Source organism: Carettochelys insculpta, chromosome 2 (genome assembly GCF_033958435.1).
Source record: "Carettochelys insculpta isolate YL-2023 chromosome 2, ASM3395843v1, whole genome shotgun sequence".
NCBI classification, from domain to species: Eukaryota; Metazoa; Chordata; order Testudines; family Carettochelyidae; genus Carettochelys; species Carettochelys insculpta.
In genome coordinates, this window is record NC_134138.1 from 233624741 (window position 1) to 233651369 (window position 26629).

The 26629-nt window shown below is 42.5% G+C and overlaps 1 protein-coding gene across 1 annotated transcript in view; it reads left to right on the forward strand.

Annotated features, from left to right (window-relative positions):
* The window catches only part of CALCR (calcitonin receptor), a 268591-nt gene that overhangs the window by 148839 nt on the left and 93123 nt on the right, over positions 1-26629 (forward strand). The window contains exons 3-4 of the mRNA XM_074986222.1: positions 13201-13354; positions 16220-16330. Coding sequence (XP_074842323.1) covers positions 13201-13354; positions 16220-16330 — 265 coding nt within the window. The remainder of the gene's footprint in view (positions 1-13200; positions 13355-16219; positions 16331-26629) is intronic.

The window sequence follows — 26629 nt, forward strand, 5'->3', positions numbered from 1 at the left end:
TCATGGAGATTAAGGAGATTAAGGGGAACTGAAAGTGATTAGATTAGTAACATCCTTCAGTCTACATAGACTATGGAACGCGCCCTTCGTAGTTCCGTTTGGCATCCTCATTTGCAGCGTCGGCTGTGACTATGAAGACCCACACGAGAGTGACAGTCCTTGCTGCATCTGTTGCATATGTAATGGGTGTCTGGCAGGTCCTTGCTGTGCTTTCTGTGGGCTCACTTCTCCTTTACTAGCTGTATGATCCTCAACTCACCCTTCTGAAGGACCTTGTATAGTTCCTGCCTCCATCTGCTGTGATCGTCTGCCAGCTCCTCCCAGCTGTCTGGCTTGATGTCTACTTCCCTGAGGTCTCTCTTGAAAACATCTTTGTAGCACAGCTGGGGGCGTCCGGGAGGTCTTTTGCCAGAGGATAGCTTGCCATACAGGATGTCTTTTGGGATCCTTCCATCATTCATCCTGTGGATGTGGCCAAGCCAGCAGAGCCGCTGCTGCCTGAGGAGGGTGTGCATAGTTGGGATTCCAGCTTGCTCAAGGATGGTAGTGTTGGATACTCTGTCCTTCCACGATATTCCAAGGATGTGCCTGAGGCAGCGCAAGTGGAAGACATTCAGCCTCTTTTCCTGGCGGGCATACAGGGTCCAAGTCTCGCTGCCGTAAAGGAGGGTGCTGAGGATGCAGGCTCTGTAGACTTGCATTTTGATGTGAGTGTACTGCTTGTTGTTATTCCACACTCTCTCGCTGAGTCTGGACAGAGTTGTGGCTGCTTTACTGATCCTCCTTTTTAGCTCAGTCTCCAAGGACAGGGTGTCAGTGATGGTGGACCCGAGGTAAACGAACTTGTGGATGACCTCTAACGTATAGTTGTCAATGCTGATTGATGGAGAATCAGCAACGTCCTGAGCAAGTACATTTGTCTTCTTTAGGCTGATGGAGAGCCCAAAGTCCTTGCATGCTTTGGAGAACTGATCCAGCAGCTTCTGAAGCTGGTCTTCTGCGTGTGAAACGACAGCAGTATCATCTGCGAACAGCATATCTCTGACGAGGACTTCCCGCACCTTAGATTTAGCTTTCAGCCTTGCAAGATTAAACACTTTCCCATCAGATCTTGTGTGCAAAAAGACGCCCTCTGTTGAAGATCCAAAGGCATGTTTAAGGAGGAGCGCGAAGAAGATCCCGAACAATGTCGGAGCAAGGACACATACTTGTTTGACGCCGCTCCTGATGCTGAAAGCATCCGATAATGTGCCATCGTATTGGACAGTTCCTCTCATGTCTTCGTGGAAAGACTGGATCATCTTGAGTAACCGTGGCAGACAACCCATCTTGTGGAGCAGTTTGAACAGTCCATCCCTGCTGACCAAGTCGAAGGCCTTGGTCAGGTCGATGAAGGCAATATAGAGTGGCTTCCTCTGCTCCCTGCATTTCTCCTGCAGCTGCCTCAGAGAGAAGACCATGTCGACGATAGATCTCTGCGCGGAATCCACACTGTGATTCAGGATACACCCTCTCAGCAATCTTCTGGAGTCTGCCGAGGATGACGCGAGCGAACAGTTTACCAGTGATGCTTATGAGGGAGATTCCACAGTAATTGTTGCAGTCGCTTCTGTCTCCTTTGTTCTTATACAAGGTTATGATGTCAGCGTCGCGCATGTCCTGTGGAACCTTTCCCTCTCTCCAGCACAGGCACAGTAGCTCATGTAGGGTTTCCAGGAGAGTGTCTGCGGCACACTTGATTACGTCTGGTGGTATACCATCCTGGCCCGGGGCCTTTCCTACTGCAATGTTGTCAATGGCTTTCTTCAGTTCATCCACAGTTGGTTCCTGGTCCAGTTCGTCCATTACTGGTAGGAGTTCGATGGCATCGAGGGCTGAGTCGACCACAATGTTCTCGCTTGAGTACAGCTCGGAGTAGTGCTCAACCCAGCACTCCATCTGTTTGGCTTTGTCAGTGATGACTTCACCAGATTTGGATTTCAGAGGTGCCATCCTGTTCTGGGTGGGTCCTAATGCCTTCTTGATGCTCTCGTACATTCCCCTGAGGTTACCAAAGTCAGCACTCATCTGGATGCTGCTGCATAGCTACAGCCAGTAGTTGGTGGCACAGCGTCTGGCCATCTGCTGTACTGTTTTTCTGGCTGCTCTGAGTGCTTGCAGGGTATTCTGACTTGGCGAACATTTGTACTCCAGGGGCGCAGTTTGCTTTTTTTCGATGGCTGGAATCATCTCATTGGAGTTAGCTTCGAACCAGTCATTTGTGTTTCTAGCTTTTCTTCCAAACACCGACAAGGCCATGTTGTACATTGTATCCCTCAGATATTGCCATCTGGATGTCACATCGGCACCCCCACGGTTGCTGCGCAGATTCTTCTCAAGGGTCGCTCTGAACTTTTCAGCTCTCTCTGAGTTAGCCGTCTTTCTGGCATCGATGCAGGGCCTTCCAGTTGGTTTACAGTGGTGCAGCTTCTTGGGAATCACCTTGAGTTTGGAGCAAACTAACGAGTGATCTGTATCGCAGTCAGCACTATGATAGCTGCGTGTCAGAAGGACGTTTTTGAGGTTATCATGTCTAGCGATGACCACGTCTAGTTGATGCCAGTGTTTTGAGCGTGGGTGTCTCCATGACACTCTGTGCTGTGGCTTGGTTTGGAAAAATGTGTTTGTGATGCACAGATTGTGGTACGTGCAAAGTTCGAGAAGATGCTGACCATTTTCATTCATTTTTCCCACACTGAAGTGGCCTAAGCAGAAAGGCCACGAGTCATGATCGGCTCCAACTCTCGCATTGAAGTCACCCAGAATGTACAGTTGTTCGCGAGCAGGTATTTGCACTATGGCAGCACTAAGCACATCATAAAACTTGTCTTCTACTTCTGGTGTGGCGTACAGGGTTGGGGCATAAGCGCTGATCAGGTGGACAGGACCGGTGCAAGTTTGAAGTATGACCTGAAGGAGTCTTTCTGATCCACCCATGACTAATTCCACCATTTGTAGAAGTGTGTTTCTGATGGTGAAGCCAACACCATACTCCCTGGGTTCTTCTTGGGCTTTATCCTGCCAGAAAAAGGTGTAGTCCTTTTCCTTTAGAGATCCCGAATCTGCGAGATGTGTCTCTTGCAGAGCAGCAATGTCAACTTGGAGCCTCTTCAGTTCCTCATCGATGACAGTGGTCTTTCGGGTGTTGCTGATGTCCTGAAGATCTTCAGTCAGACCTGTCAGTATGGCCCGCACATTCCAGCAAGCAAGCTTAAAACCTTGATGGTTTCCTTTTCTTGTTGATTTTCTTATTGGTTTGCCTGATGCTCAGATTTCAGGTCACTTGTCAGGTTTGGGAACCTTAAGCCTCACGCACCCAGTGAAGCAGGTGAACTGTGCCGGGACAGTACCCTATTGGCTGGGGGCTGCCCAGCTTGAGGCGGGCGGTGACTGTCCAGTGAGATGCAACGATCTCTCCTACTGTCGGAGGCAACCCCTGGCACTCGTTCTCTATGCCAATCGAGCAAGAGCTTATAACCGGTATCTGTTACCGCCTGTGTTGGTTCAACGCTGTTAGTGATGCTGGAGTACCTCTCCAGGCGCGAGCTTGGGCGATTATTGGGACCCTGGGCTGCCCAGACGCCAGTGTTCCCCTCTCGGCTTTACTGATATAGTCCAAAGGAGAGGATAACCTCTATGTCTGGTACCAGCTCAGCTGCAGGAGTTGCCGGGTTAATGCCAGAAGTTGGCACAGAACCGCCTTAGGACTCCCCTCCAGATTTTCTGTCAGGGTTTACTCCCTTAGCCTTGCTCCTTTCCAGGATAACCCACAAGGCAGTGGGGCATGGAGAACGTGGGTACGGTCCCACTACCTCTTGCACCTCCCTGGCGCCACATGTCCCCAAAGTTCCCCGTGACGACCTCCTCACCTCCCCAGGACCCTCCTCCCCACCCCATGCCTCTCATCAGCTACCATCACCCCCAGATCCTCCCTCCCTCTTTTCCCCCATCCACTCCCATGTCTCCCGACTGCACCACACTGCCCCTATCAGTTCTCATTGCCCCCAGGTCCCCCTTCCCCTGGCCTCTCCGCACCTGGCCACACACTGCTGCAGCCCCACGTCCTCCAGGAAGGTGCTGATCTCGCAGCCCAGCTGCACTCTGGGTCCAAGCCAAAGCTACCAACTCTTCCTCTGGCTACAGCTGTCCCTGGAGCCCCACAGATCTGGTGTGGCATGTGCATGCAGGGAGCACAGGACTGGGCCTGGAAGCCATGCAATCTGAGCCAGCACGGTGCAAGCAGCCTCCGTGGGTGCTGCCATCCTCACAGCTGTACCAGACGCCCCCAAACCTCTTGCCCACCACTGACATCCCTCGATCTCACCCCCCGACCCCCCGCTCCTCATGCTGCAGAGGGTCTCTCAGCTCAAGCCAGCAGTTGGGGATGATGCTGCCCCTTACACCTGAAGAAGTAACTAGCTCCCTCTAAGCTCCCCCTCTGAACTCCCCTCTCAAAACTCCCTCCTGTTAGCAACCACCCTGTTCGCAAGCACCCGGTCGCTTGCCAGCAGGGCTTTAGAGCTCTGGCCTACCTGAGAGAGCCCCTCCCTCTGACTACTGCTCAGCCAATCGGCACGCAGCCTGAGCACATGGCCTTTCAAACAAACAAACAGACAGCTCAGCACTTCAAAGACCAAATAAACGGACAAACCCAGGCCCAGAACCCCCAAACCCAGGCACCCACACATTCCAGAGAGCCACTTACTGAAAGGTGCTGTAGTTTGCCCCCTCCTTCCCCAGGAGATCCCCTCTCAAAACTCCCTCCTGTTAGCAACCACCCTGTTCGCAAGCACTTACCTGAGAGAACCCCTCCCTCTGACTACCGCTCAACCAATCAGAAGGTAGAGGTAAGTGTAGCAATATCACAGATCCTCTACAGTAACTTTGTGACCCCCCCTCCCCCATCCCCACACAAACTCCATTTTGGGTAGGATCCCTGCAATTACAAAACCGTGAGATTTCAGATTTAAATAGCTGGAATCATGAAATTTACTATTTTTGAAATCCTGACAGTGAAATGGACTGTGAATTTGGTAGGTCTCTACAGGTCTCTACCTGTCTTTACTTCCTCTAAGCCAGCCCTGCACATCTGGCTAAGCAGGACCCTGACTTTCAGCTTCTTCAGGGGATAATACATTAGAAATTGAGACTCGAGCCCCTCCAGGAAGGCTGTGAAGCTGGTCGGACCATCCCCCATAAGACAAGACAGACAATTGGTTGCCAGAGAATATGCCATCATCACTGGAATTGGGTGGGCTGCCTGTGGAATCCAGATTTGACATGGTTTCAGGGGCTTCTGCCTAAACTCCCCAGATCCTGTCCATGAGGACACTTGTCAGGTAGTGGAGAAGTAGCTGGGTGGATTCTAGATCTTAATGCAGGTGCAACAGACAATCACTTTTTTCCCCAGCTGGCATCAGCTCTTCTTTGAGGAGGCAAGAGGTAATCCCACGATTGGACAGGGCTCTAAGCAATGTTTTTATAAATCCAGGACAAGCTTTCAGACTGTTTCAGGGGGAAATTCCAAGAGGAGACCCCTATGGCATGTTACAGCTATGTATTCTCCAGCAATAATACCATGTATCCAGTAGTTCCCACTGCCTAAATACAGAGATTACTGCTCTTTGACCTGATTGAGAGTTCCAGTAGCCTCTGCCCAAAGTGATAAGATCCAATGATTTGCTGTAGTCATTGAAACTACAATTTGCTGTGAATTAATTGAGCTGTGAGTTCCGATTCATGCTTCCTGGACCATCTGTCCCAATTGCTGATGAGTTGGTCCCGAGTTTCCAAATGAGTCTACCTGTTCTGTGGCTCATAGCCCTCTTCTGTGGTTCCATCCAGCTGCTTTCTATATTAATCCAAAAGTCAGATTGTCAATGCTGTGGCATCATCATTTCTAACCCCTGCCCTGGGGCTAGCTGACTGGCTGGGAGACAAATAGGTGACTCTAGGCCAATCTCTTCTCTTGGTTTTGGAGTGACAATCCTCATTGTAATGAAACTCAAGACATGGGTAACCAGCCCAATGTTTTTGCTTGAAAATGACACCATCAGTGAATAGTCTGTAGTCAATGTCCTGCAGCCATCCTACCTCCACAGAAGAGGAGTCTGACCCTGTAGGATCTACAATCTGTAGCCAGTCAGTGCTTTCTTAGGTGAAACATGAGACCAGATTCAAGGTTCCAGAGAGTCTGTGCAACCCTTCTTGAGTTGTACTGAGTTGCCACTGGATTGAATGTTTGAAAGTATAGGTATGTAGTGGATTGCATATAGCAATTTAAATGAGAATCTGTAGGGCATTTTTCAGCCACCAGAACCAATACTAATACATTATTGACTTGGCTAGAATTCATAATACATATTTGAGCTCAGTATTAGAGGTTGCCAATTTACTATTCGTTATTTATAAAAAAGAGAGATGGGAGGAAAGAAAGATATTCTGAGTATACCCTTTGCTCCTAAATATAGAGTCAAAAATTTACACAGTACTTTTTTATGTTTTTATCATTACTAGTGATTGAGTAGGGGCCTTTTTGGAGACTTGTTTGTCAAGTGAAGCATTTTCTGAAACAACTAAATTTTATGTTTCATTTATTTAGAGGCTGTGTTGTACAAATGTGGAAAATCTTGCATCAATAAAACAGATGGATTTACCTGTAGAGTATTAAATAATTCATAGTAGAGTCAGACAAATACATGTAAATTGCTTTCATCTGGACTGTGTTATCAGTTCTAGGTATAAAGAGATCATCAGTATTCCCAGCACTCTGCTCATAATGATAATTCATCTTCTTATGACAGTTATGTATTGAGTGGTGGCTTGGTGGTCGTATGTATGACGTCATTTACTTGGACTTTTAGGAGTGACATCATATGTACGGCTGCTAAACTGCTGCATGGGACATCACTTAAGCAGTTTTCTTCAGAAGGAATAATACTGATCAATGACATCATGTGCCAAATGTCCTGGTTATGAATTTGTGAAATATTTATTTCTCTTTAATAAAGAATAATTTTAATGCTCAAGGTATTCTACTTTACTGTACGTTTCAACATTATTTGTAATTCCGCCTGTAATAATTAATGGATGGGATTTTTTTAAAATATACAGTAATGAACTTGTGAAAAATAAAAATCCACATAGTAGCACAGATATCAATTGAATAAAAGAGTATTTATTTTGCTTGGTCCTGCTGTGAGAGCAGGGGACTGGATGTGATGACCTCTTGAAGTCCATCCCAGTTCTAGTATTCTATGATTCTATGATTATTTAGGCTTGTTAAATATATTTCATGACATAAGAGAAGTTAGGGGGAAAAGCTTCTTGAGATTAATTGCAAAAGCACTGAATTACAACGCTCCAAATGTAAATTTCCAAATTTAGTTTTTTTATCAAAATTTCTTGATAATTTCTCAAGGAAATAATGATCTGATCCTGTGTTCCCTGAAGTTAATTTGAGTTGGATGGGAACCAGTATGACCTATCTGTGAAACTGCTATGTGTATCTGAGCCTATAACTGTGAAATAATGGACCATAAGTTGTTATGAAGTCATTTCCACTACTTGTGCCTAGGGACTTTAAAGCTTCTTTGTATTCCAGGGCTGGGGAACACCCACCCCACAGGCTGGACATGGTTCATTAGGCTTAGCCATTGGTGGGCTGCCAGATGGTTTGTTTACCTGAGTGTTCTCAGGAAGGCCACTCTCAGCTCCCAGTGGCTGCAGTTCAATGTGCCCAAACAATGAGAGCTGCAGGAAGTGATAGCCCCTCCTGTGCTGCTTCCTGTAGGTCCCATTAGCTGGGAATGGTGAACCACAGCCACTGGGAGCTGTGAGCAGCTGTGCGTGAGGATGCTTAGATAAAAAAACATTTCATGGCCCAGCAGGAGCTAACCATAATGAACCTCACGCATCTGGTGTGCTGGAGGTTTCCCATCCCTGTTGTATACAAACAAGGAGAAAAGATACATAACCCATTGTTGTAGTCTGTCAGACTTACTTTAAGTAACTCGTAAAGCAAGAATTGAAGATGCAATGATAATACATATCTCCTCATTCTAGATGTAAAATAAATGATTAAATATATTAATTAAGTCCCGGCGTGTAGGATCTGTTCATAAACCCACTGAAATCAGTGGAAAGACCTCCATATCTTGAATGTGTTTTGGGTCAAGCCATTTAATACCAGAGTGATAGGTGCAGTGTAAGCTCCTTGTAGAGTCTCATAACCACATGCCCCATCAGGCCTGAAAAGGAGCCATGCTTCTTCTCTTCTGCATCTCTGGGAGAGTCATCTCAAAGGGGAGTTAACAGCCTCTGAGGCCATGGCCCTCTAGGCAGCACCAGGCAGCAGAGCAGGAAAGCTCTAACACTCAGGCAGGATGGAGCACCAAATAGTCTAGAGACTTAGGGCCTCAGACAGGGATGAGCACCAAACATGTCTCCTCTAACTCAGGCACATGGGAGACAAACACAGATCTCTTGGCCTAAGGAGAATAGGCAGCCACCACAGGAGTGGGGTTGGTAACAGAGGATAGAGGGACCCAGGAACATCTGACTCCACTGGGTCCTAGCCAGGACCCTAACAGCGGTGGAGTACTCTGCTACCGGTTCAGTGGGATCCCACCACAACACATTAAACAGTGCCCTGGAACGACTAATGGACTATTGTCTTGCCTTCCTGGGCTACCTCCTATGACCTCCTTGCTGCACACCTTCACTTTGTGTAGGTCCTCCATCTCCTCAGGTTACACAAGTAAGGGCATTCCCAACAGCTCTTCAGTGCCCCTTTAGATCCTCTGTGCTTTAGAGGTCATCACTGGGCACAAGCCCCAGAAGTGGTGGGATGCGTTTATCTACTTCACTGGCTCAAGCCCAAATGAGCAGCAGGACCTGCCTTTTGTACGTCCTGTTCCACCCTTCTGCTTCTTGGGGGGCAGGTGTGGCTGGCCTGTTTCTGCCCAACAGAGTGTAGGCAGTGGTTCATCCCTGTGAGGAACACTCATATACAGTAGAAAAGTCTTAATGCTCCAAAAATGAATATTTCACATTTCATCCTCAGATTATGTGCTTGAATTTTCACCTGATTTTGAGAGAGAGAGAGAGAATAAAACATTGGTCAGATTTTCAAAGGTATGAATACACAAATAAATTGTGCAAAACTGCCTAAAGTGTGCAAAGATTCATTGTGTGCTGAAAGAATAAAACTCAGCTTATGTCAGTGATGATGGGTCAGATCCTCAAAGTCTTTTATATTCTCAACTTCCATTAAAGTCAAGAGACATTAGGAGCATAAATACCTTTGAAAATCTGGAATTATTTTATCAAAAAGTAATGTTATGGTTTTTATCAAAGTACAGGTCAGATTTACTATATGTCATAAGTCAGTTTCTGTTTTTAAGACTATCACAAGAAAGTCACCTCTGTGTTCTCAGTTTCTCTGGATGAAATCCAGAGCTCACTGAAATCAGTCAGAATTTTAACATTGACTTCAATGGAGGCCATAATTTCATCCCTTCCCTTTTCTAATAGCTCCAGGATACAGTCCCATTTGTTACATTATACAGTACTGTTTAAATGATCTTATAGATTACATAGTTATAGGTAAAAGGCACTGTGCTAAATACAAAATTAACAAAGCAGGGTGTAAGTTCTCAGGCCATTTACCCTACCACACACCATACACACAAGACCACCCACCAGCTGGGGTGTTCTCATCTAATTGAACACCAATGAGAATTTCACCATTAACCTCTTTAGGAACAGGAGAAATCCCTTTGTTTGCGGCAGTTTGTAAAATTGCTCTTCAAATATAAGATGCCTTTTCTCTCAAAAGAGTCCTACTCACATGCAGACTAGCACTACCTCTAAAATGGTTTACAATAGTAAATCATCATGTCCTCAGCTACTACAAGGTACCATTAGTGCATTTCCTTTCTGCTGGCATTTCTTGCTTTTAATTTCAAGGAACACGATGTTTCAGTCCAATGTAGCCTTTGTCAATGCACAATACTCTCTCTCTCTCTCTGTCTCTGGCTATGTCTAGACTAGAGGGATTTGTCCGCAAAACAGCTGTTTTATAGACAAAACCTGCAGAGCAGCCAGATTCCCAAGGGTGTTCTGTTGACAGTAAGTTGACAGAACACAGCCCTTTTGTTGACAGCCGTACCCCACTCGCTACGAGGAAGAACACCGCTGTTGACAGAAATCTGTCGACAAAACACCAGCCTAGACATTCTGAGGGACCCTTTTGTTGACAGAAGAGGTCTCCAGGACACCAGGCAATGCTTTCTGCTGGGCTTCCTGGAGGCCATTTTGCCGATAGAGTGGCTGGGCAGTCCGCTGCTCTCTGTCAACAGAGTGGATCACTCTTTTGATCTGCCCCGCAGTCTGGATGAGATCTGTCAACAGAAATTTTGTCGCAAGATATCTTCCAACAGAAAAAACTTCTGCTGACAAATCCCTCTAGTCTAGACATAGCCGATGTGTGTGTGTGTGTGTGTGTGTGTGTGAGAAAGAAAAAGATGGCAAGATTTTCAATTATTTAACATACGCTGATTAGTCTAACATATAAATTCATATCTTTCCCTTTTATCCCATATTTGAATTGTTATAAGGAAAAATCTAGGGGAAAAACATGTATAATGTGGGATCACAGACCTCTCAATCTCTCTTCTAGCATAGCTAATCTTTGAATTAGTTTTGATTATGTTTGGTTAAAATGGACTTGGGATCAGATCCAGGAAGAACCAAATTAAGGGAAAGAAAATGATGCACATAACAATCAGATGGCCCTGCCCCCAAAACCTGCAGATCTTCCCAGATCCCCAGGCATGGCAGGGAAGCCACCAGAAGCAGAAGCTACCTGTAAAGAAGCTCTGTCCCTCCACTCTTTCATCTTGTCTCTCTAGCCTTCCTCACTCTTTCCTCCTTGAAATTATGCTGATGCTTGAATTCTGATTGTTACTTATGTGGTTTTGGAAGATCTCTGGGGGAGTTCTACTCCCTTTTCAGCAATCTGGGGCATATTTATGTGTTTGTCTGTTCCTTCTATAGACAGTAGTTCATTTTATCTGAGTATTCAAACAGAACCACCCAGATATATCTCAATCACTGAGTGAAGGGTGCAGTGTAAGTACCTAAATTTTAAAGGACAGAATAGAACCTACCAAGAATATATCTCCCTTTTTCCTATTTCCATCTTTTTTATTTCAAACCATTATTTCAATATAATGAATTAAAATACGTTCTTTGTCCCCCTTAAATATCCAAATGAGGTTTGTTTACTAGTGAAAATTGAAATGTTAGTAGCAGATGAGATTGTAAATTCAGTCAGATATGGGGGAATTAGAGGGCTAAAATGAAATAACTCAAAGCAGAAGATTGTGATAAAATACAGTCTTTGCCTTCTGTGTTACAAACGCTCTCTACATGTTATAAATTATCTAAAAGTGATCTAGCAGTATTAAATGAAACAAACATTGTACTTCAATAGTTTGTAGAATTACTTGAGCAATAAGGAACAATTGTTATTTTGGAGGAATAGGTTGATATTAAAATAGCCTTGCAAATTGTTGTATTTTCTCTTTGTGCAGCTACAAAGGCCTGCTTAAATCCTCAAATATTCCTATAAATCCCTTTGGCTTGAAGTGAGTGACCTGTAAATGGAGTAGATATTGTCTGAAACATACTTTCAGAATCCTCTGTGGGAAAGCCAAACATGCATTTGGGTTTTGAGGAATGCAGTGCAGGAAAAAAACAATAAAACAAAAACAAAAAACAAATAAATGAACAAGCAAAAAAAAAACCCAGCTGTGTCTAGACTGCACTGCAATTGGCACTGCAATTTGCATATCTTTTGCCAATAGTTCTGTCAGGAGAGGCCTTTCTGACATTTGGCCCCATATAGATGGCTAAATGTTGGAAAAACTTCCTCTGTCGAGGCATCCCTTCTTCCCTGTGGAATGAGGCGCACAGGGACGTTGACAGAATGCTCCTGAGCAGCAGATCTCTTCCAACAGATCTGCAGTCTGCACACACATTCTGTCAGCCAAAGTTTTGTTGACAGAGGCCTGCAGTCTAGACGTAGCCAGAAGGAATCTTGTATTAAATCCAACAGGTTTACATTCCTAGTATGCAAGGAAAAGTAGGTTTGGAATAATAAAGTTGAGCCCTAAATTTTCACCTCAGAGTGCCTTGAGTTACATTCCAAAATAAAATGTACACACCTGAGCAAATGTGGCCTCATTTTCAAAGATGTCAAGGACCCACAAACCCCTATAGTCCAAATTGTGATGGCCATTGTGCAGAAGTAGGAGGTCAATCAAGAAAGGTAGCATAGGAACTGCTCATGCGAGTCACCTCTCATTGAGAGCACATTACAGAACAGAGATGGAATAGAATGGGGCAAAAGCCCCATACTACCTCACTTTAGACTTGCCCAGACAGCTGGTCTGGTGCAGTGTATGGAACAAGGCGTGCACTCCCACTAGCACTGACCAATCACAAGAGAGATTTTGCATGGTTGTGACATTCATACAATTCCAGTAGAATAGTGTGACACTGTCCCATCCTTGCACAGTGCTGTGGAGTAAATACCACTGTATATTCCACTGTAATGAAAAGGACTACAGGCACTCAGTGCTTTTGAAAATCTGCAGCATTTTACTTATGTGCACAGCTAAGATTTAAAGGCCTGACATTAGCACTTCAGTGGACTGCTAGGGTGGCATCTGCTTAGTCACTCAGATCACTCACTTCAATTGACTTATAATATGGGGCACTTAGATACACAATGCTGGGTGCAATGGAAAAAATACATTGGCTAGAGAAAATAGGTGGGTGCAGCAACTTGCTGAAGGGCAGATTTTAAAAAGTACTTGTAGGCCTATGCAAGAAGTGAAACGTTTCTAACCCTTTACTGTGTCTTTTTATCTTGTCGAAGGGAAAGAATGTGGTAAAAATGCTAAGTTTATAGGAGAGGAAAACTACTATATTTACAATTTACTTTGCCAAAGATAAAAGTTCCATAAAAATACTAAGTATATGTGAAGATAAATGGTCTTTGAAGAAAAGATAATAGAGGTTTCTGAACCTCATGTTTTTGATTTTCTCCTCCTGGTTTTACTCACTTACATTAACAGATTTTCCTTTCTGCAGAGAATGGCTCCAAGTCTTACTTCTACTGTAAATTATACTGATCCTCCATTAGAGCCTGTAGTAACTGAACATTCACTGGTACGACAGAAGATAATAGATTCACAGTTCAAATGCTATGAGAGAATGAACAGAGATCCACCTTACAGGAAAAAAGGTAAAAAAAAAAAAAAAGGGCGGGGGGAGGCAAGAGAAATACATAATTGGTTTACTGACTGACACCTTTCTGGTTTCTAAATTAGTATAGATGTTCTAAGTTAAATGCAACCATCTAGCCATAAGCATTATTGTGAACAGTTCAATGAAACATCTGCTAAAGCCAGAGCTATTGTGCCAGCCTTAGGGGTGGGTAATATGGACAGCTGCCTTTACTGTCACATTTCAGAGGCACCAGATCATGGACAAAGTGAGGAGTTTTTTCTTTTTTAAAATGTGGTTAATTTTTGTGTGCTTTTGGAGGTAGGATAGGCACACTTTCCATCCTGGGCTGCAACACATCTAAGGATAATGGTGCAGAGTAGTGATCAAAAGAGCAAACAAAATATGGAGGTGTACAAGCAAAGCAGTGGAAAAGAATACTTGACATATAATCCTGTCATGAGTTAAATGAAGGGACAGCCTCACTAGGAATACTCTGTTCATCGCTGCTCATTCACATCTCAAAAAGGATACATCAGAAATAAGAGTAAGCTAGAGAAAGGAGACAAAATGATTACAGGAATTGCAAGATTTTACGTGAGGAAAAAATTAAACATATTGGGAATCTTTAGAGGGAACGCAACTAAAAGAAGACATGATAAAGGTATACAAAATTATGAATGGTATAGAAAAGACAAATCAGATATGTTTTTTTCTCATAATGTAAAAACAAAGAATAATTTGATGAAACCGAAACCTGCCAAATTTATGACAGCTACATTGGATTAAAGAAGATGTTTTTATAAACAAGGAATATATAATCTCTGAGAATTATTACAGGTTGAACCTCTCTAGTCTGGCACCCTTGGGACCTGACAGTGCCAACCCAGAGAATTTGTTGAACCAGAGGAGGTCAATATTGTGTAGCAGCAATACCAACACTTGCACTACTTACTGGGCTCTTAGAAGACAATTAGGGGTAAATTACAGCTAAATTACAGCATAGGACACTGAACGCCAGGCCTCGTGGCTGTAAACAAACTTTATGGGACCACGGGAAACTTGGCCACACCCATGATAAGTGGGCATATAGCTAACTAAAATCATGCCAGCCCATAGATGATGCTGGACTAGAGAATGCCCTCTCACTCACATCATCTTCAACCTGGTATTATTCCTGGGCCAGCTATAGTTGATTATTCTCTTCAAATTGTCGCTTTTCTGTCTTGTCACTTAGATGTGCACATCTGATATGTCTAGTGCAAAAAAATGCTGGGTTATTTTCCTTGAAATAATGGCTTTATGGTGCATTGAAAAACAAAATTTTTCCCATTTCAAGCATGACAAATGTTTTAAAAATTAAAGTCAAAGCTTTCTGTACAGTCCAGAGTTCAGTGTCTTTCAGAAATTCATTTAAATTGCACTTTCCTTCTGCTATTTTTCTCTGCTTTTGATTTTACCAACCAATTCCTCAAAACACACACAACTATATTTCAGACCCTTGGAAAAAAACACCTGAAAAAGAAAAAAAATACAACTAACAGAGGGTATGTTATTGTATTCCACACTGAGGTAATAGTGTGGTTTATCAACAACTTGATAAGTAGCTTAGCACATCTGTCTTGATAATGGGGAAAAAATAAACATACATGGATTCTTACATAATGAGAAAACAAATAGGTCCTAAAAAGAACAATTTCACAGTAAATTTCAGCTGAAAAATTAAGTTTGGAAGCATGTAGTTTGAGAAAACAGATCTACTGGCGTAAAATATCTACCATGGTACAGTGTTTTCAATAGCTCAGTCATCTCAGTCAACAAAACAGAGCGTTCTTCTGATTGGCTTCTGTGTGCGGCCACACTCTGTTGAAAGACAAAAAAGCAGTCAAGTAGCATTTCAAAGACTAGCAAAATAATTTATTAGGTGAGCTTTCATGGGACAGACCCACTTCTTCAGACCATGGCCATACCGGAACAGACAATATTTTAGGCATAGAGAACCAAAAACAGTAATCAAAGTGGACAAATCAGGAAAAAAAAAAGAAGTTTGAAGTTTTTTTCTGTTGAAAGAAGTTTTGTCAGGAAATCTCTTCCAACGGTGAATTCTGTCAACAGACCGCTGTAGTGTAACCATAACCTAAATGTTTAAGTTTCCAGCTTTGCACAACCAGGATCTGATTTTCAAAGTTGCAGAAAAACTGAAGGTGTGTGCCTAAATCTTCAAATCAGCTAAAGCTTTGCTCAATATGAATGGACTGATGAATTGTTTTTGCACAATTAGACCCTATTTTGAATGTTCTGTTCAATTGGTATAAAAAGATTGCTTTTCAGCAAGGGGGATACCTTGGAAAGAGTAAAACAGTGTGAACAGATTGGCCATGTCTACTTGGGCAGCTTCTGTCGACAAAATTGGGCTGTTGTTGACAACACTCACCAAGCGTGTACACGGTTAAAGCACTCTGAGAGTTTATTGAAAAAACTCAGCTGTTCAGCCATCAGCACTATACCTCTTCCCAATCAGGTATAGCACCTCTGTTGACAGGGTTCTGTTGACAGAACCTGTGTAGAATCTTCTGTCGACAGAAAGGGCTTCCAGTTCCCTGGGCAGCCCTGTCTGCAGAGCTCCTGGTCAGCCATTCCTTCAAAAAAGGCCAGGCAGTCTGGTTGCTCTCTGTCAACAGAGCAGATTGCTCTTTCAATCTGCTTTTGTGTGTAGTCACTATCTGCCAACAGAGATTTTTCTGGGGTTTCTCTGTCAACAGTGACTCTGTTGACAGAAGCTGCCCATGTAGACATAGCCATTTTGAACAGAACAAAGTAGAACACAGTGGATTAAGTGCGATTTTTTTTTCAAATAATTGTTACATTCTTCCTAAATGGCTAGGTCTGTTCTGTAACCGAACGTGGGATGGATGGTTGTGCTGGAATGACACACCTGCTGGAAGAGTTGCAACTCAGAATTGTCCAGATTATTTTGCAGACTTCGATTCAACTGGTAGAGTATTTCCTTTAATCTTTGATCTTTCATAAGGAGGCCTTTGGAGCCTTCAAGTCATTGAAAAGACACATGTTTTCTAATGGTTTTTACAGCATGGTAAAATCTCTGAGATTCTTAAATGAAAATGCATTCAGTTGTATAATCATCTTAGTGGTTTAACTTATTCTTAAATTATGGCATACATTCATTTCATTATGGAATATGTTCATTTGACAGCTCTGAAATCAATTATATGTAGAAATTCTGCTGGATAACTTTAATATCTGCCTGCAGTTATAGTTATCCCATTTTAGACACTCTGAGCTGAGCAGCAGATGTTAAGTTTAGTGCTGTTGTCTTCATAAAATAAATGTTTTAGGTATTCTTTCTATCGTTTTCTTACTGGCACAGACAGTTTTTCAAAACCCATGAAAGAACAAAATCAGAAACAACTTTTATTGTGCCACAGGGTCCAGTGCAAATTGTTTGAACTATTCATAGGAATAAATTGGAGCCAAAGAGATTTCGAAAATATATGGTTCCAAAACATTTCTGAGACATTTAAGTAGTAAATAGAAACATTGATAAATATATATGGGGGAGGGGAGAAATGTGATCTAAGCAATGAATGTGCAGCTAGAACTTTAAATAAGGGATCAGCTTCATTAATTTTGACATTATTTGAAGGCAGACACAATTTTGTTCTAAATTCTACTGATATTTAACAAGAAGAATTACTTTATACCTCATATTACTATGGAACTTTGGATAACCCTCAGGTAAAGCATGGCATTCTTGGATAAAAATAATGTGGAAAAATGTTTTATTGGTTATATTATTCTAAACATCGACTGTCATGTATAATGAGACTTTAGCAATATTTACTTTAGTATCACTTAAATGTAAATAAATGAACTACTGTAATTCAGACTAATAAATTAATGCCTTAAAGTCTCCATGTTACTGCCTTGAGGCAGAATTAGTTCTTTACTACATGCAATGAATTTGTTGTACATTTAGAAACATAAGAAATGCCATCCTGGATCAACTTCAAGGTCCACTGATTATTATTTATTTATATTGTCAAGCTTCTTCATAGGCCCGGTCAGGGACCTAATGAAGCTGTGTTAGTTGCTGTATAAACACAGAAAAAAAAAGACAGTTCCTGCCCTAAAGTTATTACAATACAAGTCCAATATGCTGTCTTTGACAGTAGTCAGCAACAGATGTTTTGCAAGGAGAGGTCGGAACCCAGTCCAGATAGATCTGCCACCCCACCCCCGACACGCGCATTAGTTCTCATCTTGGGCTATAATTACTAAAGATTATCTTAAACCCTAAAGCTTGAGGTGTAATAACCTTTTCAAAATTAATGCAATTCTTTATGGTAACTGGATGTTCTTGATATCCATATAATTATCAAATTCCATGTTTATTTTCGTTCAGTGTAAAGTTTTAATGACTTCCTGGTGCAAGAAGTTCCACAGTTTAATTACACATTGTGTGGGGAAATATTTCCTCACACAGGTTGAACCTCTCTAGTTAGGCATCCTCAGGCCCTGACTGGTGCTGAACTAGGGAATTTGCAGGACCACAGGAGGTCAATATTGTCTAGCAGGATTACCAACAGTTCTACTGTTTAATGGGCTCTTAGAAGACATTAAGGGGTAAATTACAGCTAGATAACAGCACAGAACACTGAGAGCCAGGACTGGTGGCTGTAAACAAACTTTATGGGACCATGGGAAACTTGGCCACACCCATGATAAGTAGTCATCTGGCCAACTCAAATTATGACAGATTACAGATTTTGCCAGATGAGATAAGGCTGGATTAGAGAGGTTCAACCTATACTGGTTTTGAATTTCCCACCATTTAATTTCAGTGAAGGTCCACTTTTTTATCAAACAGGAGTAACAAAAGTTCCCAATCTAGCTTCTCTAGACAAGTCATTGTTTTATATCCTTTGTATGATGTCTCTTCTTGTTCATTGCCTTTCTAAGGTAAGCACTCTAATTTTTTTAATCTCACTTTTATGGATTGGAATGAAATCTAATATTTGTCTCTTGAAAAAAAAATCAGCATTTGGGCACCATTGGTTTGAGAAGGATTTGTTCAGAGGTTCAGATATTCCAGTCAGGCTAGGTGAATGCCTTCTGCATAATTTTGAACCTCATTGTTTAACCACTCTGTATGCTTAAGTGCATTTCCAGCTGGGCTGCAACTGACTCATTGGGACCTCCATCAGACACAGAATTCCAGCGCTTAAAAGCATAGTTGAAGAATTTAAAAGTATTTCACATCACTATTTATACAGCACCCTTCCTGTAATTTTAATCATATACTTAACCATGTGGGAAGTCTGTTTTTCTGTTGAAGCTGCTTGTCAGAAAGAGGGGTTGCTTGTTCTTTGTTTACATTTTTATATTAGCTCTGTACATAACATTTTAATTTTGAAGTGTAGCTTCTCTAGTAATATTTCCATTGTAATCATCTCCAGTCAGGTAAAAAGGAAAGCTCTCCCCTCCCCTCCCACCTCCAGTTACTGCCTGGGGAACAGCTGCAATTTCAATTCATTTTCGTTTTTTGTTATCACATTTTCTTAAAAGAACTATCGTGTATCATGAATCCCTTTGATCAAGAAGGATCATTTTAGTGCCACAACCATTAGATTTTCTTTTTATACTTTCCACACCCAAGTACATGCTCCATTTACTAAAAGTCTGCCGCTGCCACTGCTTCCATGGTTTTCAGTGTAAACCAACAAAAAACAATCTTGCTTCACCTCTATTCCATGTGCTTTTGGGCTGATAGAAAAAACAGACCTTGGGTAGTCAGAATTCACAGAAGTTTCCCCATAGACATCAACAGCCTCATCACACTGTGTCTGAATGATTATAAAGTAACACTTTTTCCAGCTCTCAAGGCATATGTTTCTAATTTTGAAATCACGCTTTCCCACCTGGTTTCTGTTTCTGGTGTCTTATTTCGTACTTATGGTCTCTGTTACAGTAACATTATTTAATCTAACCATTTAAATCTCTCAAATAGGCAAAGGCCACATTAAGTCACATAGATTAGTACCTTACTCCAGAATTTGTCCCTTTGACTTCTGTGGAGCACCTTATGGATTAAGGTACTAACGAACATGAGTAAAAATGGCAGTATTTAGCCAACACTGCTTCAGTGCTCTTTAATAAATTGACAATTTGCAGAGGGTTCAAATAAAAGCTACATGAATGACTAAGGGATTAGAAAACACATTGTACAGTCACAGACTCAAGAGCTCAGTCTATTTAATTTATTGCAGCAAAGGCTAAGGTATGACTAGGCTATGGTTATGGCTATGGTTATGCTACAGCACTCTGTCAACAGAAGTCACTGTTGGAAGAGATTGCTTGACAAAACTTCTGCTGAGAGAGCGCAGCCACCCCGCTCTGTCAACAGAACAGCCGGACTGTCTGGCTGCTCTCTCGACAAAACAGGCACCCAGAAGCACAGCAGACAGGGCTGCCCAATGTGGTGGATGCCCTGTCTCTTGAGAGAGTACCCCTGGATGCATTTACACAGCTGTTTGTGGACCCAATCTCTCAACAGCAGCATTATGCCTCAAAGGTTTGAGGTGGATCTCTGCCAGCAAAAATGCTGTGGTTTTTTTTGAGATACTGTTGATAAATCTAATTTTGTGTGTGCACGCTCTACGAGCTTTGTTGACAAAAGCAGGGTTTTGCTGGCAAAACTTGCTAGTGTAACCATAACCAAAGTATCTAAATAGGGAACAAATATTTAATAATAGACAATTCAGTCTAGCATAGGTATAACACAATCCATTGGTTGAAAGCTGAAGATAGACAGACTGAGACAAGAATAAGGTGTACATTTTTTAAAAAGTAAAAGTATTTCGCCGTTGGACAATTTACCAAGAGCTGTGGGTGGATACACCACGGATGGTTTTTAAATCAAGACGGGATGTTTTTTTTCTAAAACATATTCTCTTAAAGTTGTTTTGGGAAATTCTGTGGTCTGTGTAATGTCACTCCAGATTGGATGATCTTAGTGGTCCCTTCCAGCTAAGAATCTCTGAAATATAACAATCTCAGCATCTGTTAACACAGTGAACAGCTTCTAATTTATGAAATCTGTTTACAACTACAAGGGAAAAAATCCTGTTCATCTATGTTCCTACTAGTCGTACAGCTGTAATGTTCATGGAGGAGACCTATTATATTTCACTCCACACTCTTCATTTAGCATCTTTCTGTGCTCCTTTGTTAGCTCACTTGTCTGCATTTTCGTCAGTTGGCACTGCTTCCCTGACACAGGCTACGTCTACACGTCCCCCAAACTTCGAAATGGCCACGCAAATGGCCATTTCGAAGTTTACTAATGAAGCGCTGAAATGCATATTCAGCGCTTCATTAGCATGCGGGCTGCCGCGGCGCTTCGAAATTGACGCGGCTTGCCACCATGTGGTGCGTCCAGACGGGGCTCCTTTTCAAAAGGACGCCGCTTACTTCGAAGTCTCCTTGTTCCCATGAGCTCATCAGCCCATGTCATCAGCCAAGGAGTGCCACAGAAAGCCGAGGCTTAGTCCACACTGTGTCCTACAGCTCTCAATGGCCAGAAACAGTGACCTGTGGCCAATGAGAGCTGTGGATCTCCATGCCTCCATCCAGTGACCTGCAAGCACTACCCCTGATGAACCACATGTGGCTCACAGGCCAGAGCTCATGGGAATAAGGGGACTTTGAAGTAGGCGGCATCCTTTCGAAAAGGAGCCCCGTCTGGACGCACCGCATGGTGGCAAGCCGTGTCAATTTCGAAGCACCGCGGCAGCCCGCATGCTAATGAAGCGCTGAATATGCATTTCAGCGCTTCATTAGTAAACTTCGAAATGGCCATTTGCGTGGCCATTTCGAAGTTTGGGGCACGTGTAGACACGGCCACAGTGACCCACTCGACTTCGTTTGGTGCAGCTGGAGTACTTTGCCCCTATATCAGGGTGGAGAATCTCTGGCCTGTGAGCCACATGTGGTTCATCGGGGTAGTGCTTGCAGGTCACTGGATGGAGGCATGGAGATCCACAGCTCTCATTGGCCACAGGTCACTGTTTCTGGCCATTGAGAGCTGTAGGACGCAGTGTGGACTAAGCCTCGGCTTTCTGTGGCACTCCTTGGCTGATGACAGCAAACTGTGGATAATAAGAGCTGTGGAGCTCCGTGCCTGTGCATGATCAGGTAAAGAACATCTGTAGGCCTGCCAGCAAACAACTGTAATGAATCACGTGTAGCCCACAGGTCAGAGCTTCCCCAGGTCGACCTAGAGAAAAACTAGGTTGTGTTTGGCCCTGCTGCGAAGCAGGGACTGGACTTGATGACCTATGGCCACACAAGAAAGCTATTTCATGATAACAGCTGTTATTTCAAAATAGCTTTCTGAACATCTGTGCTACGCACATGCTATTTCAAAATAGCAGGTGCATTATTTTGAATGTCATAAACCTCATTACAGGAGGAATAATGCCTATTTCAAAACATCTATTTTCAGAGGGGGCATGTTAACGAGGCACTTCAGAAGATGCTAATGAGGCACTGACATGAATATACAGCACCTCCTTAGCATAATGGTGGCTGTGCATGATTTGAAAGTGCAGTTTTTGGAATGCATGCTGTCCATGTAGATGGGGGCCTTTTGAAAGGACCCTCCTGACTTCGAAAGCCCCTTCTTCCTAGAACCCTGTAGCTGTTCCAGAATGGCTTATTTTGAAATGATGTTGATGTGTAGATGTAGCCTTGAGGTCCCTTCCAGTTCTCATATTCTATGAAGCAAAAGAAGATGAGCAGGTCACTGTGTCAGGGACCCCTGCTCTGCATCTCTTTAACAGGTGCCACAGCTTGACTTATAGATGCTACACAAGCCAGCATTTGGTCAGACGTTTGTTTCACAGGTAACTACTCTTGACACGAGACATTAAAAAAGTATGAAGGAGGCAGAAACTCTTGTGGTGACGAGAGTCTTGCAATTGTGAAAGGAGGGAACTATCACCTGGAGGGTACAAAAAGCACAAGTTGAACTACACTGAGAAATTGTGTTTGGGTGTGAATTTCAGGTACTTACCTTCAACAAGGACTTGTCACTGGTCAACAAAATGCAGCTAAATATTCAGATTTTGTTGAGGCAAAAAAGAAGTCTTCCCAGTGAATAACAGTTGTATTGGCAAACCATCCATCAACTACATTTAAACACGTGTTTCCCTTTAAGCAGATGTAAACCCATTGACTCCAAAAGCATGTTTTTAGTGCTTTGTTGGATTGGGGCTCCTGTGAGGTTTGTAATGCATCGTATAGGGCTGGTCTACACTAGTCCCCTCTTTTGAAGGGAACATGTAAACAAGCCCGAGCAGTGAATAGCAATGAGGTGCTGCGCTGTATGTGCAGCACCCTCATTAGCATAATTCTCACCAAGTGAACTTCAAAGCAGCCATTTAGCTGCGGGCACTTTGAAGTACCCATGCAACTTCGAAGTGCCCTTACTCCCAAAAAGTTTTGGGAGTAAGGGCACTTCGAAATTGCATGAGTGCTTCGAAGTGCCTGTGGCTACACAGCATGCCGGCATTTCAAAGTTAGCAAGTTCAAAGTTTGCATGATAATTATGCGAATGAGGTGCTGCATATGCAGCACAGCACCTCATTGGTATTCACTGATCGGGCTCCTTTTCATGCTCACTTCACAGAATGGGGCTAGTGTAGACAAGCCCATAGTAAATCACTGACAGAGAAGCCACCTCAGCTTCCTTAATTTTCCTTTTTGAATAACATCCACATATAGCTTTGAGTACGTGAACAAGCCACCAAGGAATAAAATATTCTATGCAGGTTTCTTTTTGGACTTTGCTACTTTCTGCATTCAGAACTTGAAAGATGAAATAGAATCTGGGTAATAACAGTCTAACCACAAGCATTTTGGTCATCCCCTTCTGTGTACATTATGGCTAGGACTACACAGAGCCATAGTGCTGGCAGCTTGATACAAATGAGTGTTCTGGAAAATGCAAATGATGCTCATTTGCATATTCATGTTACTAATTTGCATGCTTGTGCAAGATTTTCCGCTGGTAGCAACCTCTGCCAGCAGGGCAACAAGCAGTGTAGATGTGGTTCTTCTGGCAAAAACCCCCTTTGCCGACAGCCCCTTATGCCGGGAAAAAATCAGGGATAAGGGACTGCCAACAAAAGGGGGTTTTGCTGGTAGAACCGCGTCTATGCTGCTTGTTTTCTGCCAGCAGCAGCCTCTGCCAGCAGGGTGACCTCACGTGAATATAGAAATTAGCTGTGTTAATATGCAAATATAGCCTTAGCCTATATATAAGAGCTACTTAAATTCAACCACACAGTTATGTTTAACTAGGCTTGGAAGGATTAGATTTTTTTGGGTTATATGTCGATAAATGTGAATTTCAGTATACACACACCAAATGACAACAATATATTCCCATCAAAATGACTAGAAATAAGCAGATTCACAAACTAAGAAAAATGCTCTTTGAGAACTTACTAGTGTTTGATGTAGGGCTAAAATTTTGACATGTAATATTGACAGTTTATGTTTTAACATTTATACAGGTCTAGCTTTCTTAATCCCATTATCTACATTTCTTTGATTATTTTGTCTGATCCTTGCATTGTCTCACCTTCCATAATTTTCTGCAACTGTGAAAATTTAAATCAGTAACAATCCAAAAAAGTTTAAATCCATAATTTTGCAGAACAGATAAAAATAAAAACTGCTTAAAAATAAACACTGATATTCTCTAATGAAACTATAAAAATAAAAATCAAATTGTGCCAAGCCTACATTTGAAGCTGACAGCTAAGGGATACAGTTATAGCATGTAAAAACAAATAAGATGGGATCATATTCTTTAGAGAACATCCAAGAGATACAGTACAAAGAGAAAGTACCAGTATATTTCAGCCTTCAGTTGATCTATCTCCCAAAGTCACAGCTGGTGTAAATTGATGTACTTCGATTTGTTTCAGTAAAGCTATGCCAGTTTACAACAACTGAGAATGTGCCCCATAGATTTTAAATACAGAAGGGACCAGTATGATCATTTAGTCTGACCAATCACCTACAGACTTCTGTGTCTCCTTCCCAATGGCTCCACACTTTTGCTTTTTTTCTTTACTGGACATATTTGTTGAAAAAAAATACAAGCCTCTACAAGCTGATTCTGTTCTGCCCTGCTCAATACAAAATTACTTCTTATCATTGCAATTTCTTTTTCACATGGAACATTTTGTGCAAAATGATAATCCTTGAATACTGCATATAGTTCTGGTCACCCCATTTTAAAAAAAGAATCAGAATCACGAAAAGCATATGTACAGCATAACTCCCATTTATGAGAGAATAAAAAGATTGGGACTGTTCAGCTTAAAGAAAAGATACAACTAAGGGGGAATGAGACAGAAGTCTATAAAAGCGGAAGGAGAATAATGACATGCTATTTAGCCCTTTATGTAACATAAGAAACAGAGGTTACCCAGTGAAATTAATCATCATCATCATCATCAACAACCACCATGGGCTCAGCGCCTATTGGTGTCTGATGCCTGTCTCATGGTTTCCTTCCATCTTTTCCTGTCCAGTGTGGAGCGGCTTAGTTTCTGTAGACTAGCTCCACACCAATCTCCTATGTCATCTGTCCATTCTCTGTGGGATCAGCCTCTCCTATTCGAACCATCCATTATGCTGAATACCAAGATCTTGATTTTTCATTCATCATTCATTCTGCAAATATGCCCACATAGCTGTAACTTCCATTGTATAACCTTCTGCAGTAGGTACTCTTTCAACTGTATCTTCCTCTATAATTCCTCATTGGTGACTTTCTGCATCCATCCTATTCTCAGGATCTTTCTATAACAACTCCTCTTAAACACCAATATTCTTCTCTTCAAATCTTTTATCATCACCCATGTCTCACATCCATACAACATGCTGCTGAATACACACCTTTTCAAGATGCTCAGCTTCATTCCTAAGCTAATTGCTTTGCTTTTCCAGATCTTATCCATCACCTTCAAACTCGCTCTTGCTTTTGCTATTCTAGCCACTATTTCCTCCTTACAGTCTTGATCATACATTATATTGCTCCCCAGATATGTGAACTTCTCTACATTCTCTAGTTCAATACCATCTACACTGATCTTCCGTCCTTTTTCCTTATCTCCAAATGCCACTGTTTTTGTTTTACCGATGTTCATAAGTCCATGTCACTTCCCTTTCTCATTTATCACCTTCAGGCTATGTCTACACTAGCCAAAAACTTTGAAATGGCCATGCAAATGGCCATTTTGAAGTTTACTAATGAAGCGCTGAAATACATATTCAGCGCCTCACTAGCATGCGGGTGGCTGCGGCACTTCAAAATTGACGCGGCTCGCCGCTGCGCAGCTCGTCCAGACGGGGCTCCTTTTCGAAAGGACCCCGGTTACTTTGAAGTCCCATTATTCCTATCTGCTCTTAGGAATAAAGGGACTTTGAATGAGCAGATAGGAATAAGGGGACTTCGAAGTAGCCGGGTCCTTTTGAAAAGGAGCCCCATCTGGACGAGCTGCGCAGCGGCGAGCCACGTCAATTTCGAAGTGCCGCGGCCGCCCGCATGCTAATGAGGCGCTGAATATGTATTTCAGCGCTTCATTAGTAAACTTCAAAATGGCTATTTGCATGGCCATTTCGAAGTTTTTGGCTAGTGTAGACACGGCCTCAGTGTTCACGCTAGCTTCTCCTAATTTCCTCAATGATAACTATATCATCCATGAACCTGAACTTGTTAATTCTTATCCCATGCACAGATATCCCCTCTACTTCTTCCTTGATCTTGTCCATCGCTCTCTCTAGATGAGTGATGAAGATACTCGGCAATATCAGATCTCCTTGTCCTGTACCTATACTCATTCTAAACCAACTTCATAACTCCCTGCACATTCTCACCTCTGACTCCGCATTGTCACTGATGTCCTTCAACAACCGTATCAATCTTCTATCCACTCTGTACTACTCCAACACTGCCCAAATCACTTTCTGATCTATACTGTCAAATGTCTTCTGAAAATCAATGAAGCAAGTGTAGATGTTCTTTCATTGAGTTTTCTCTGTTATCAATCTTAGTGCCAATATCTGCTGTGTGGTACTTCTATCTTTCCTGAAACCCACTTGCTCGTCCACTAGATGTTCTTTTGTCTGCAATCTTAGTCTCTCTGTCAGTATCATCATCAGCACCTTGCCTAGATGACTCATTAGGGCAATCATT